The sequence below is a fragment of the Heterocephalus glaber genome, unplaced genomic scaffold (genome assembly GCF_053883595.1).
Source record: "Heterocephalus glaber isolate CG9 unplaced genomic scaffold, H.glaber_assembly_v1.0 deba00001729, whole genome shotgun sequence".
Lineage (NCBI taxonomy): Eukaryota > Metazoa > Chordata > Mammalia > Rodentia > Bathyergidae > Heterocephalus > Heterocephalus glaber.
The window spans coordinates 10,920,635-10,937,296 of NW_028258440.1; the positions used below are offsets into that span (position 1 = coordinate 10,920,635).

The 16,662-nt window shown below is 33.3% G+C and overlaps 1 protein-coding gene across 5 annotated transcripts in view; it reads left to right on the forward strand.

The window, feature by feature from the left end:
- The window catches only part of Tenm1 (teneurin transmembrane protein 1), an 837,569-nt gene that overhangs the window by 553,969 nt on the left and 266,938 nt on the right, over nucleotides 1-16,662 (forward strand). For all 5 annotated transcript variants that reach the window (XM_087199780.1, XM_087199781.1, XM_087199782.1 and 2 more), the window contains 2 exons: nucleotides 11,717-11,916; nucleotides 13,138-13,348. In XM_087199780.1, the coding sequence (XP_087055906.1) occupies nucleotides 11,717-11,916; nucleotides 13,138-13,348 (411 nt within the window). The remainder of the gene's footprint in view (nucleotides 1-11,716; nucleotides 11,917-13,137; nucleotides 13,349-16,662) is intronic.

Here is a 16,662-nt window from a genome sequence, read left to right on the forward strand (position 1 = left end):
TTAGGGGGATGTAGGGTTATGCAGGGATGGATATTGCCTATGAAGTTTCTCCTTGGTAAGATAAAAATTTTCTAGAATTAAATAATAGTAATGGTTAACAACTAAAAATTATACATGCTGAAAAATCACTGACTTATACATTTTGAATCAATGAATTATATGGCATATAAATTATACCTCAACAAAGCTGTTATAAAAATATATTTAAAAGGAATAAATTGATGTGGCATACATATACACACACAAACTATAAGGTACTGTCACAAAAATTCTAATGTATTTCCAAGTGGTTTTATAGTGTCACCTGCTACATAAAAGCTGTACTGAACCCTGGTGTATTTTTAATATGTGTGACTGGGAGAACACAGCAAAGTTGCCTGTTTAGTATAATTTATATAGTGTTAGATATTGCTATATAGAAATATGTAAGTCATTAAAATAATATCATTCTAGACATAGGGAGGATAGCAAGAGGATTAACTGTAGCTCAGTTTATCTAGCTCCCTATTCTTTATCCTAGAATGTAAGTCTCCAGAGGACGGAACACTCATATCTGTCTAAATTCTTGACAGGTGTTCTACTCACAGAACATTTAATAAAAATAATTACATGATGATCTACTAATTGCATAGTTGAGAGTAATGTGGGGTTGTACAACTTCTTGTACCTGTCCTCCAGAGTGAGAATTTCTCCACCTCCTTGCCAACACTTTTATAGGCTGAGGTTTTTATTTTAGTTATCATAATGGGTGTAACTTAGTATATCAGTGAAGTTTTTATTTCCAAGTCAATGATGACTAATGATGTTAAACTTTTGTTACGCTTATTGGCCGTGGATATATCTTCTTTGGGGAAATGTTTATTGAGGTCCTTTGCCGATTTTGCAATTATTTGAATTTTCCTTCTTGAGTTTTAAGCTTTCTTAATGAATTCTACATAACCTCCGATATACAGTATTTATTTAGGTTTTTTTCTGTTTGGATTTTATTTTTTTTACTTTTATTACTACATATTTGCATTACATAATGATTAGATTCTTTGTAGGGAAGTGGCACATGTACAGAAGACATTTTAATTGTTTTCCCCCTTTCCTCCCACTTTTATTTTGCCAGCATTAGATATATTTATTTATCTTATAAGTCTTTATAAAGTTAATTATTATATATACAGAATAAAAACCAAACTAATAAACCAAAAAAATATATAAAACACATAAGAAATTGTATTAAGTCAAAGTACACTTTTAGATACATTGTTTGTGCTGGATTACAACAATTTTTTTCTCTTTTTTCATACTTTATTTACATATTAAGTTTTTCCTATAAGAAAAATAATAGGATATTTAAGCTTATGTGTCTGATTTATTTCTCTTAACATTATGATCTCAAGGTGCATCCATTTTCCTACAAATGACTCAAGTTTATTCTTCTTTACAACAGAGTAGTACTCCATTGTGTATAAATACCACATTTTCTTTATCATTCATCTGTTGATGGACACATAGCCTGTTTCCAAGATTTAGTTATGATGAATTGTGCTGCAATTAAACATAGGTATGCTTATGTCACTGTAATATGATATCTTTAACTCTTTTGAGAAGATACCTAGGAGGGGAATAGCTGAGTCAAATGGAGTTTAGTTTTTTGAGGAATCTCCATACTGATTTCCATAGTGAATGTATCTTTGTAGCCTGTCTTTTCACTTTCTTGATAGTGTTCCTTGAAGCATGACTTTTGAATTTTCACAAAGTCCAGTGTATCTACCTTTTTTTTGTTTTTTATATTTTTGATGTCATGCCTAAAAAACTATTGCCATATACAGATTACAAAAATTCATGTCTAGTTTTCATCAAAGATTTTTATATTTTTAAATATCTGACCCATTAATTTGTTTTATGTGTTGTGAGGGAGAGTTGCAATTTCATTCTTTTGTATGTGGATCCATTGTCCCATCTCTGTTAGTTGAAAGACTATTCTTCCCCCATTAAATTGTCCTGACAACATTCTTGAAAATCATTTGAACATAGATGTGAGATTTCATTTCTGGATTCTCAATTCCATTACATTGATCTATATATCCACTCTAATGCCAATATTTACAGTCTTGATAAGTATAGTTTTCTAGTAAATTTTGAAATAAAGAAGTGTGATATCTAAATATTGGTTCTTTTTTAGTCTGCTTTAGTTATTATAGGTTCCTTGCATTTTTCATATAATTTCAGCATGAGCTTGAATTTCTTCATTTCTTCAAAATGAGAGTTGGCATTTTGTTAAGGATTGCTTTAAATTTGTATATCAATTTAGGAAGTACTGCCATCTAAACAACAGTAAATCTTTTCATCTGCAATCAGGAAATGTCTTTCCATTTATTTAAGAAATATTTCTTTCATTTATGTTTTATAGTTTCAGTGCACTAGTCTTACAACTTCTTTTGTTAAATTTTCTTAATTGTTTTGGCAGTGCTGAGGGTCAAACCTATATCCTCATGCATGCCAGACAAGTGCTTTACCACTGACCTACACAATCAGTCCAGAATTTTTTTCTTAATTTCATCTTTGGATTTTTAATTTCATGTCTCTATTTCAGTTTCAAAAAGTGATATTATCCTTTTCTTTTAAGAAGATATTTTATTCCTATATTCATCCATGACTCTGAATGAATTTTTAAACATGTAACAATGGGCTGTAAATTTTGTCTTATATTAATTCTAGTTTTTACCAAGGAAATGCAGAGATTGGATTCATGTACCACTAGTAATCAGCATACAAAGCATTCTAGAAATTTGTATTATACTATGTGGTGTTGTATATCTAGTCACAAGAACCTTAAGTTTGGAAACAAATTTCTTTATTCTTGATGTACTAGAAATTGAACTCAGGGTTTTTGCACTGAACTGCATCTGTAGCTCTTTTATTTTTATTTTCTGACAAGGTTTTCTAATTTGTTAAGTTGCCAGACTGAGATCCTCCTTGAAAACTAATTTTTGTGACCACTTATTAATGGTCAGTAGACCTAATGAAAATTGTGGAACTTTAAACTTTTTTAGGAAATGTGGGAGTGTTTACAACCAAATTTAAACAAATTCTTTTGAAAAAGGGAATCATGCCTTTTGTATTATACACATTCAATAATCAAATATACAGAGTTGTATGTGATTCAGAATAAGCCCTCTAATTAAGAATAAGATTTTAGGATTTCACTTTTACTTAAGACATATATAATACTAGATAAGCTACTATACTAGAATCTGAAGTCTTTCAATGTCTCAACATAATTGTTTGCACTTGTACAACAATGTATTTCTCTAGTGTAAGATTACTTAATGGACTTTTTGACAGAGTCAGCAATCTACTATCAGTGTCAGTAAGACTGAGGGATTTTATTTATAAACATTTTTTCACAGTGAATTCCCCAAGGCCTATGTGTGTAGGTGGTTTCAATGCTTTCTCCCTCCAAACCTTGCACTGCAATGCAAACAAACTACCAAAATTACTATCAACAGAATAAATTATCAACATATCTATGTTATTAATTAATCCAAACAGTATTTACCAAGTACCTACAATGTATAAGGTTGATTCTTCCTTTTCTTTCTCCTGACTGCTCTTAGGGTATATAATGGGTACAAAAACATGTTTAATAGATAATCTGTCCATGAAAAATTGAGCGTTCAATACATACTTTTTTCAATAGTTTATATAAAGAAATATTGTATGATGTTACATAGATGGAAATAGTAGACTTTTGCTGTTCCCTTTTAATTCCTTTCTAGTGTTTGACCACGGGAAATACAAACTGAGTTCAAATCCCAATTTTTCTTCAAGAATTTATATTTTAAATTTTACAAAGACTTGCTATTGTGAAATTAATATATTTGAAGAACCACAAAGAAGATGGAACTTAATTCATGAGACACACACTAGGACTAATTCAACTAAAACAACACCAACGTCTTTTCAAAATTGTAAACATACTATAGGATGAAATGGAGGATAAATATACCCTTGCATATTTCTCTTTTCTTTTCATTTATGTTCTTTTCTTTGGGAAAGATAGCTCAGATATATTTCATGGAATTTTCGAATATGTTTAAAAGCCAACTCAGGTTGCTATTGTGGGGAATATGGTATCCACTAATCTAGTTATTTTTGCATTAAGACTTAATACTGGACTTTAGTGACCACATGACAGTATCTTCTACTAATGCTTCATTGAATTTTGCATAGTATCATTGAACACAGCATTCTAGCTACATTACATGTAGTTATTTACTCACGGTATCATTATTTATTCATGATTTTATATAGACAATGGTCTTAACCATTTTGTCACCAGTAACATAGTGTCTGAGTCTAGATATATGAAGCGTTAATAAGTAATGCAGTCATTAGTTCCAGGCCTCCTTTTTTAACTTCCAGGTACCTTGATCTTTTCTTTTTGGACTAAGCTAAGGTCACTTAGTGTGCCATCCTTCAACACAGTCTATCTATCTGTCATTGTTTTTTTTTCCTACTCAGCAATTGATGCCTGTGCTGCAACACATAAAGAGAGTGTTTAGCTCAAACTAAATTGGTGGATATTTGTGAGACTGTGATAACTACAGTACTGCACAGTGAGATGTGATTCATAGCTCTCTGCATTTCATACTAAATTTGTACAAGGAAAAGTGTTCTGTTGCTAGAGCACATGGTCTTCTTCACCTTTTTAATATGCTTCAGCAAAGAAGTGATTAAATAATAGTTGAAACATGGATATTACAAAAACTATACATTAGTGCTCTGCTTCTGAAAAGTTGTAGATAAAAGATCAGAGTCGATGGTAAGTTTGGCCAGATCTATTTCACTTACCTGTGTTAATATAGAATATCTTCCAAAAATCATATTTTGTAAGATTTTTTCTGTATATACCTTCCTTCTTTTAAATTTCCTCCCCCTTTAGTTACAGTAAGGAAAACAATGAAGTGATACATGAATTTATAATCAGTATATTTTAATTCATAACTAATTTTGAGAGATGAAAAAATGCAACAAGCTATTTAATTGTGTAGTTTGCTCACAGGGAGATATCTTCCTTTCTGATGTATAAAGTTCTAAAATGTTAGAGACTGAGAAGTTTTCCATCTGCAAACTGTGAAAACTTTTTTCTCTAGTACCAAATAACCACAACTAGCTTGCTTTGCTATTTTCACTTAAATGATGGTCCGCACGTTTATTCACATATTGTTATCTCTGTTCACTTACTTTGGCTTAAGTGTAATGTAAGCCTTTAAAGGGTAAGACGATCTTGTTTTAAAATTATTTTCATAAACTATGTGTATGTGCTCTAAATATTCAGTAATTGAAATGAGCAGATAACTCCAACAAGAAAACTCATGAGTTTCTCTTGATTTAGTGACTAGCATTTAAGGAGCCTCATCATGTAGGGTATGATGTTATAAAGTGCAGAAAGAGAAAATGGTGTAGGATTTACTAAAGCTAATATACAAATGTTAATATCTATCAGGCACTTTTGCCCATATTTTTTAAATGACAGTATCTATTCATTAAAAGCTGTTCTTAGTACCTACAAAACAGTATCTGCTAACACTAGAACACTTTTAATTGTTTTAGATATATAAAATAGTTGGCATGACTAAATGATGGATTTTAACAATTGATAAAAGCTTCTAATGAAGATGGCAGTTGAATAAACTGAAAATTAAGTTGAGTACAGAAGTGTCCACATAAATATGGTCATTGAAGACATTTGTCAGTTCCAGAACCTTGGGAGTTAAATGTATAATCAACCCTTTGGGGGCCAAATTGCTCTGTATCACATAGGATAAAGTAACTTTCAGTGAAAAATAAAGGTCCTCAGTTGGTCATTTATTGTCTTAAAGGGCGTATTTTATTATAAATGTCAATTCCACAAAATTATGTGTCCTGCAATACATAATTATGTTCCAAATTGCATTTGGAATCTATTATTAACAGTTAACAGTGAACATTCTTAAAATAGTTATTACTCTTGGCCTTAACACAAAAAGCAATAATGGAGGTATTTTAGGGAGTTAAAAGCTGCCAGGCATTGGCCTCTGAATAAAGTCACTGCAGGTGTGTTTCCTAATGGGCTGTTAATTTTATAGTGGGTGAACACAAAGGACAGAGATCGTGTGTGTTTTTAAACTGTATGATGTGGAGACAGAGTTGATGACTGAAAAATATAAAGGCAGCCTGAAATGAGGCCAAATTGAACTTTCCCTCCTGAAGTGTAATCCTCCTTGCTTAAAATTAAGGCAAACTGATTCTCTTTCCTCATCTTAACTCTTCTCTACTCACTGCAGATAACACACTGTTCCCCAGAAACATATATTAAGCTAGAAATGAGAAATAATTAGAAAATATGAACATAAATAATAAACCTCTGATTGTCCAAAGTCAACATCTTTCTTCACAAATCAACTCTTTCTTGCTTTCTTAAATTTCTTATCAGCACTGTCCAAATCACCCAAACTCACATGCAGGGGATCAGTTTTGATTCTCCCCTAGCCTTCATATCTGATGCCTTCTATCCAGAATGTTGCTTGTCAGAGTGTGGCCTGTGGGCCATGCAACACGGGCATCACTTGGGAAGTTATAAGAAATATCAGATTTCACATCTACTGAATCAGAATTTATATTTTAACAAGACCCCTTTCTTATAAAATATTAAATTTTGAGAAGTTATTTTAGAGAATCATCCTTTGCATTGTTTCTCCTATCTTCCTCTTTTTTTCCATTAACCTAAATTATTTTTCACTGAAATGTACTGTTTCTACATGAGTTGTTTAGACTTATGCTAAATTTAAATTTTCCTGTCATTTCACATGAATCATTGTTCTATAATCCTTTTATCATTCTTTTGTTTCACTCCTCATGTTCATCCTACCTTCTACTTCAACATTAGTCTACCTAATGTTCCCAGACCCTTCTTTTCTTTTCTTTCTTTCCTTTTTCCTTCTTTCTTTCTTTCTTTCTTTCTTTCTTTCTTTCTGGTACTGGAAATCAAACCCAGCACTACATTGTCAGCACTTCCCTCTTCTTAAAAACCTTTAATGGCCTTCCAGCCTTTATTAAATCCCTTTTGATTGGCACTCAAGGTCCTATGGAATATGATGTCATTGTTTTATTCCAGCTCTATTTCCAACAGCATATATATATATATATATATATATATATATATATATACACATATATATATATATATCCTATACATTTGCTTTACAGTTTCTCTCCTCTTTCTTTTGGTTCAAGCTTTCCTTTCCATACTTTAATGCCTTTGCCAACAGCTCTGTTGAAATACTCTTTCTGCCTGGAATGGTGGCGAATGCTTATAATCCCAACACTCAGGAAACTGAGACAGGAGGATCCCCCTGAGTTCAAGGCCAGTCTAGGATACATAGTGAGTTCAAGGCCAGCCCAAACCATACAACATGACCCTGTCTCAAAATAAAAACAAAAGAAAAAAATGAAATCCTTTTTCTCCTCTAAGGCTTATTTCAGTGTAATTTTCCATAATAACACTTTAATGATTCATTCATTTAGTAATTGAATAAATATGTATTGATCACATACATTTTCTGCCTATATTTACTTACATTTTTCTTTTTTTTTTTTGTCTGTACAAAATGATACCAATTTATTTTTTTCCCCATTAACTTTATTGGTACATTTTAGGTATAAAATACAGTTACATTCATCATTGGGATCTTGAACCATTACATGAGTCTCTTGGTTCTTATTTTTTTCCCCTTCCCCTGCCCTCCCTTCACCCACTCCACCCTTCCCTATTTGCAAAGACCTTGTTTCCATTTTTTCCCTCTTCTCATATTTTTTCCTTTCCCTTTTTTCCCTTCCCCTACCCCTCCCAATTCCCCTGCTCTTTTAGACCTTTTCTTCCTGTTACACAATATCAGTTATACATTTTTTAAATTACAATATTAAGATCTAGAAGGCATTACCACAGATATTATAGAATTTAAAAGGATATAGAAAGCATATCACAAAAATCTGTTTTGAAATAAATTTGACAACTTCTGAGAAGTACCTTGGAAGACAAATTAATGAAACTAACTCTTGAGGAAATATAAAATTTGAATAGCACCTATTAAAGAAAGTATATTCCTAGCTTGAAAACCTACCTATATGACAACAGCAGGCTCATAAACATTTTAACTCAGAAATTATATCAAACAATTAAAGCAGAAAAAGGAAGGAACACTTCTCCCCTCATTTTAGGAACTCAACATTGCGCTAATCCTAAAACTGGATAAAGATAATAGAAGAAAAAAGTATGAACATAGATAGAAATTTGTTTAACAAAACAAACTCTTAGAAGTCAGATCTGGCAGCATGTAGAAAGTGGTTTTGTTATAGGGATGGCAGTGTTGGTTCAGCATTGGAAGATCCACCCCCCAAAAGTCATCCTTTTTACAGAGGAAAGGAAAAAGCCATATGATCCTGTCACTAGTTGGAGAAAAAGTATTGGACTAAATTCTACAGCTGTTCATGGTAAAAGCTATCAGGGAACTAGAAGTAGAACAGAAACTTTTCAACAGATTAAAAACATGTACTCCATACTTCCAGTGAGAACGCCTTATATGAATGGAAAAGACACAATGCTTTCTCCTTAATGTGGGGAACAAGGGCAGATATGTTTACTCTTCATCTGTCCATTAAACTTTGAAACCTAGTCCCCACCAAAATAGTCTGGCCATAAAATGACACAACTAGGATAGGATTGGCATGGCAGAAGCAAAATCTTTATATGTAGATGAGATGATCATCTACAGAGAAAATACTAAGAAATCTTTAGGAGCCCCTAGAACTTGTATTTGAATTTAGCAGGATTAGAAAACACAAGGCATATATAAAAATTCCGGTCTGTGTATACTTGCTATAAATGAAGAATTGGATATTGACATTTAAAAGTTATGTAGGAGTACAAAGGACCTAGAAAAGTTAAAAACAAAAACAGTGTTGGAAGATATTTAGTACCTAATTTTGAGACTTCTTCTAAAGCTACAGTAATCAAGGCAGTGTTGGTGTAAGGAAAGACATATAGATCATTGGAATAAAACAGAGAATCTAGAAATAGAACCACACATATATGGTCCACTGAGTTTTGAAAGATTATTTAACATTAGCATTTTATAGAATATAAACTCAATTCAAGAGCCAAGGAAGAGATAGTGTCTTCAGCAAATGGCACTAGAACACCTGGTAATCCCTATATAAAAAATTAACCACAACCATTTTTTTTCCATACATGAAAATAACTTGAAGGGATCTATGAACCTAAATAAGAAAGCCTAAAAGTATAAAACTTTAAGAAGAAATTATAAGGGAAAATATTTATGAATTCAGGGGAGGCAAGAACTACCTAGGATACAAAAGACATGATGTATAAAAGAAAATAATTGATAAATGAGATTCCATCAAAATTTAGAACTTTAAATGACATCATTGAAATGAAAAGTAGTCCTTAAACAGACCATATTTACAATGCATATAACCTATGAGCAGAATATACAAAGAATTCTTAGAGCTCATTAATAGACAACCCAATTAAAATGTAGATGTAAGAAGATGATAAATAGCCAGTATAGCACAAGGAATGGTGTGCAACTCTAGAATCAGAAAAATACTAATCAGTACAATAATAAGATTGAATTATGCACTCATTAGGGAGATGAAGTTAAAAGTTTTAAAAGTCTTGTCATGGCTTTTCCTTTTCTTTGGATTCTCCCCCTTTGTGTTTAATTTGTCATGCCCAATGGATTCATTCTGCTGGGTTTCCTGGGGTTGTGATCCTCATTGTCTTTTCCTAGGGTATTGTCTAAAATTTTTTGGAGTGCCGGTTTGGTATTCATGAAGTTCCTGAGGTGCTCTTTATCATGAAAGTATCTTATTTCTCCATCAATTTTGAAAGACAGTTTTGCAGGGTACATCAATCTGGGTTGGAGGCTGTTTTCCTTTAGGGCTTGAAATACATCACTCCAAGCTCTTCTTGCCTTGAGGGTTTGCACTGAGAAGTCTGCTGTGATTCCGATGGGCTTTCCTTTGTATGTGCTTTCCTTTGATTTGTTTCTTTTCTCTAACTGCTTGTAGAACTTTGTTCTTCTGGTGAGTTTCCAGAATCTTAACAATTTTATGCCTATGTGTAGATTTTTTTGGATCAAGGCTATTTGGACACCTGTATACCTCATTTATCTGTATGTCAAGTTTTTTTCCCCTGCTTGGGAAGTTTTCTGCCATTATTTCTGTGAACAGTTCTTTTTTATGTCATCTGCACTTTCTCCTCTTTCTTCATTGACTCCAATCAGTCTTATGTTATTCTTCTTTGCATCGTCTAGCAGCTGCTGGATTGATTTCTCATGTTCCCTTACAATTTTAAAGCAATTTTTCTTTTCCTGATCACTAATTGCAATCTTATCTTCTATATGTGAAATTCCATCCTCACATTCGTTCATTCTGCTGTGCAGACTTTTGATAGGGTTTTTAATCTCCTGGAAATCTGTTTGTGTCTGTTTTATGGATTCCATTTGTTTCCTATGTTGGGATTCCATCATGTTCCTCAGATCCTCTATTTTTTATCTGTGTCCTCTCTAGATTTATTAATCATGTCTTGCACCATGAGCAAAATCTTTGCTGTTATCTGAGTAATTATTTCTGATTTCATTTTTCCCAGATCCTCTTTTGTTGCCAGTTCAGAGAGTCCAGGTGGTTGAGTATCAGATTGTTCCATCTCGTTTCCCTTTGGGGTTGCTGTAGGTGATCTGGAAGTCTGTTTTTGAGGCTTGTTTATGTGTTTCTCATTTCCACGGGGGACGGGGGGGTTCTTCTGGCGGCCACGTGGCTCACCTTCTCTGCTCTAGGAGCCTGGGATGGAGGCAGGGAGCTTCCTTCCGGGTGCTGGGACTGGCTGAGCTTCTCTGCCCTAGGAGCCTGGGATGGAGGCAGGGAGCTTCTTTCCAGGTACTGGGACCGGCTGAGCTTCCTTGCCCTAGGAGCCTGAGATGGAGGCAGGGAGCTTCTTTCTGGGTGCTGGGACCGGCTCACCTTCTCTGCCCTAGGAGCCTGGGATCTACATTTTTCTAAGTACTACAGATAAAGCAATGAACAAATAGCCACAATCCATGCCTTTACAGAATTTACATTCTATTGGGGGGGGGGCAAGCAATGAACAATAAATAAATAAGTAAAATATATGGTATGTTAGATGATGATAAGTGCTAAGGAGAAATAAAAGACAATGTCATAGAGATGAGGAGTATCCCTTTATGAAACACTTTTCCCTCCTTAGAACAACAAAAGCATGTAATTTTATGATTATTTGTGTACTTGTCTTACTTCAACTGTTAGTTTCTAATTTTCTTAATGCCAGTAACAGTATCTGACTTATTTTTGTACCTCTTGTAGCTGACAAGACAAAAATCAGTAAATAATGTTTAAAATGACTCAAATGGAATGAACTAAATGTAATAGGAGTGAGTTTAAGGGAAGGGGAAGACTGACATAGTGGTTGGTCATGGAAGGTTACTTAGTTGATACTGAATTTGGGAAAGGACTTGAAAGATGCATGTGGTGGGTAGGAAGAAAAATTTGTGTAAGTTGTTTTGATACATCTGTTCTTGAAAAGCTAAAATATATTGCGTTATATATTAATATAATATGTAATTTTCTCTGTCTCCAAAATCAGTGCTTCAGAAGGGACGAGCCATTGACACTGGAGAAGTTGACATAGGCGCACAGGTCATGCAAACCATTCCGCCCGGCTTATTCTGGCGTTTCCAGATTACTATCCACCATCCCATATATCTGAAATTCAATATTTCTTTAGCCAAAGATTCTCTTCTGGGGATATATGGCAGGAGAAACATTCCACCTACACACACTCAGGTATTTGATGTTATTGATATTTTCTTGAACCCATTTTGAGGATTGTGGGTTGAACACTTCAGACGTTGTGAGTTGTGAAGTATGTAGGAGTCAATATCTGAAAGCAGAAGAATCTTTGTAACAAATAAATAGAATACTCATATTCAAATTAATTAAAATTTGCCATGGAGAAAGAAAGGAATAGTGTTTAGTAGGTCAGATTCAGAAAGGAAAATTTAAGAAAATATTCTTTAATTGTGACCTCTGCTTCCTGGCACAAAGTATTTCTAAGTTTCCCAACCCTCTTACCTTTCATAGTTTTGGTGTCATCACACCCTTGACTAGCTCCAAACATCCTTGACTCTTGTCTCAATGAGGTAATGCATATCAACCAGAAGTTGATGGGACATAACTAGAAAAGGCAGGTTATATTTTAGAGGTACAAATTTGTTTTTGCTATAGCTAATAAGCACTTAAATGTGTAAAACCTTTGTAGTTTACATCCCCTTCTCCAAACCTTAGCCACCTCATTATTGTTGTTTTCTTTCACTTATTTCTTCCCAACATTAATCCATTAGAAGCCCTGCTCCTCCTAAGAAGTAGTGAAAAGAGTCAAACATGTGGGTCTTGCTTTTTTCTGCACAGATTTGACTAGAATTTAAACCTCATCTTCTGGGTGAGAAAAGGCAAGAAATCAGAATGCTATTCAAATGTGATTTATAAAAAATACTTAAAGAAATGTGTGCCATGTATATCCACTGATTAGGAGAAAGGGAGAGGTTATTTGAAATTTTAAGTATGTTGCCCAAAAGGTAGTAAATTATGATGAATGTTCTCAAACTTTCAACTGTTCATTTGTTGTGAAAACTGTGAAACTTTTTAATTATAAAAGAGGTCACAGTAACACTTCTCAGCAGAATATATGTTTTTAAGTATCTTCTATGTAAAATGCCAAGATTCTCTTGTATAGTACTAAAGGTTTTTAATGTCTTAGTTTGTTTAAAAAAAAATTATTTAGAATCTTTTGAAACTGAAAGGCTTATAACATTTATAACTATAGTGAGGTGTTTTCTTCAGAATCAATATGCTTTTGAATTTAAATATATTTAAGAATTATCAACCTTCTCTTCCACTTTGCCGACCTCCAAAGCAAAAATTATGCAATAGGTCAATTCAAGTTGGAGACATTTATCAACCAGAAGTAATAGTTGTGGTTCATATTTGTGCTTGTTTATGTTCCAGTTTGATTTTGTGAAACTTATGGATGGCAAACAACTTGTCAAGCAGGACTCCAAGGGTTCTGATGATACCCAGCACTCTCCTCGGAACCTGATCTTAACCTCCCTTCAGGAGACAGGGTTCATAGAGTATATGGACCAAGGGCCTTGGTATATGGCATTTTACAATGATGGAAAAAAGGTGGAGCAAGTGTTTGTGTTAACTACAGCAATTGGTAAGCTTCCTTAGCTATTATTTTGAATTTAGAGTATAATTTTAAGACATATGTGATGAAAGTAGTACAGATGTTCCTTAAGGTTATTCCTCATTCTACCTTAAGTCATTATTCACAATAGGTCTCTATGAGAAAAGTTTATTTTGTTATTATTGATATGATTTATTGTTGGAAAAGATTTTTTAAATTTTCCATTATTTGCTGTTACTCCAAGATACTTGCTATGCAACTTTTTATATGTTTGCAAGAATAATTCCCTTAGTAATATTATGACCCAGTCTACATAGATGGTCAGCCTCAGTGAAGAAGGAAATGAGGGAGAGAAGCTCTGCTAATTCAAGTTCTGTTATAAAAGAAAAGGCAAATAAATACCTTTTAAAACAGAAAAGGCTGGCATCAATACAGTTCTTTAGAACAACTGACTCCAGGAGGATTAAGGCTTCAAAATACAACATAGTAGTATTTAGAGAAGAATATTAAGGATAATAAAGAGTCATTCAAAGCCCTTTCTTTCAGATTTTTTTTACTTTGAAAATCATCACAATGGCTCTTTCACTGTGCTCAGGGCTTTTAAAAACATGTTCCTCTTAAATACAATGCATATGTATACACACTCTTATTCACTGTCACCCTAGTTAGTGGGAGACATCTCACTCTTTTGTCGTGTTTGGGTAAATTCATTCCCCATAACCCTTTGTGTGAATAAAGCTGTGCTCTTCAGCAATTTTAGAGCCCTGAGGGTAAACAACTCATAGATATTGTATTGTGTAAATTTTCCTAAAACATATGTCTTTTAAAAGAAGGGAAAATATTTTACAGCTCTCAGTTTTCTCTATAGCTCTCACCATTTTATCCTTTAGTTAACCTGTTCAGCCATATGTTTAGGACGATGTGTTGACTGTTAAGAGATATACCATCTGCTCTTTATAACAATTGTGTTCTATTTTTACTTGATGATGAAGACCTTGAGTGTGTAGAAAATGGTATTCCAGTCATAAGATTATTAAAACTTTTCTCTAAAGTAATCACAAAAGCAATAAAACTTCACTGATGATTTTTCCCCTGGAGAAAAATTACACTGATATTACATCTTCAGAAGCTAAAGTATCTATTTGTTAAATTGGAAACTAAAATATGTTATGTCACTGTTTTGCTATTCACAGACAGTGTGGCAGGTTCACACTGAGTATGGACCTCTCATATTTTTCTGTCAAGGCTCAGTTTTGATTGTATGAATTCCAATGAATTATGAGAGGTTGAGTTTCTCCTAGATAATTAGAGAAATTAGAATGTATAAAATACTTGTGAAGATTTTCTCTCTTCCTCTTATTTTAACCCCTCAGCTCAATTTAAAAACACTAAGCTATTAACCTTTCAAAAATCATAGTCCTGGAGATATGCTTGGCGCTTTTCCGCATATCTTACATCTTCCAAAGAACCTAATATCTTTGAGAACCACCTCCTATCATCCAGATGTCAAACTGTTGGTTTTATGTGCAACAACATATTTGCCTTTTGCTTATTAGAGTCCTTTTTTCACTTTTTTGTTGTCCTTCTGAGAATAGAATCAACAGAAATACTTCTCCTACTATTCCATTTAAAGAAAATTCAAGTAAATTTTCCCAAATAGTCAAAGGCCTGTAAGTCATTTACCCTAAATTCTTCCCAATAATTTTTTATGATTTTATAGTCTATCTTAAAGTAAAAAGAGTCTATATATTTCATTTTAAAAGGTAAGGTTTCCCTGATTTGAGGATGTGTGCCTGCGACCCCAGCACTGAGGAGACTGAGGGCAGGAGGACTGCTGCAAGTTCTAGGCCAGTCTGGACTATGTAGTTAATTCAAGGCCAGCCTGAACTATATAGCAAGATGCTATCTCAAAAAATTAAAAATAAATTAAAAAGGTTACGTTTGTGTAAATTTGTTCTAAATGTTGCTCATTCATCTAGTTCATAATGATAGAATCAGTTGATCCTAACTGCATTTCATCCACTACTAACAAGGATCAAAATAAAATGAATAATTCATATTTATTAAATAGTAAGTGGCCTATATTAGTATGTATTATTTTTCAGGATCATAGGCAAACTTACCACTAATCCCTGATCTCTGACAGCTTACTCTGTTACATGATAATACTTACCACTTATGAAGTGCCACTCTGTCCCAAACACTCTACTGGATACTTCACATTTAGTTACTTTGTTGCATTCTCATCACAATCCTGATGACTCAGGTATCGCAATACTTATATTACAAATCTGGAAATGGAGACTTGGAAAGAGTCGCTGACAAGTTCTCTCAGACAGAAAGTTGCAAAATTGATATTTGAGACTCAGTATGTCTGAATACAATGCCCTTTAGACTATACTCATTCTATAAGATTATTTATTACCTTTAATTTCTTCCATGAGAAAACCTGCCAGAAGCAAAAACTATCATCAGTGCAGATCTGAATACTAAGGAGCTTTCTTCTTCAGCATACAAGCAGGGTTTTAAATATACAACTTAAAAATCATTCTTGACTCAAATGAATGGGAGTCTTAGAAGTGTTTCTGAAATAAGATTTAAAAGATAGAAGGCAAAGCTTATTGAAAGCCAACGTAAATAGAAAAATGCTTTCCTTTCATCAATAGTTGTTAATGTTTTCCTATTACAACCATCTTCCTCTTGGAGTCCCTAGGCCATCCCAAGATCTCTGTGATACCCAGTGGAGGTAACAAATTCATAAACTTTTATTGTCTTCTCATTTAGATTGCTGAGGTTAGGCCATGTGTAGCAGTGTGGGCCCAACAATAATTCTTTTTTTTCTCACCAATAGTATTTACTATTCATGTGAACAGCTTTACAAAAATGGTATCACTCAATTTGATTAGCATATACATTTATAGCTAATTTTGAATACCAAATTGTTACATATTTTAAGTGACTTGTGTTCACTTAAGAACATTCTTTTTAAAGAATGATACTTCTTTAAAAACATGGGATATTTGGAAAATTAATGAACAGGAAGAACTTTTTACATATCGGAATTCTAGCAACCTCTTAGTTCCTCAATAAGTCAATAAGAAGTGGAGATTTTTATTTATTTTGATAGCAAAATTTATTTAAAAATTTTCAAAGAATAGTTACATTCCAAAATGGCTGCTTCTATAAAATTGTCAGTGGGATCTGGTGTGAAAGTAACTTCAACTATATTTACTTTGAAAGTTTCCCCCATGGCCTACTATTAACCATCTAGAGCCGGAGAAGTTCAAATGTATATATAAGAAGGACAACTATTGCTTGGCCTAAGAAACCTAGATAAGTAGAAA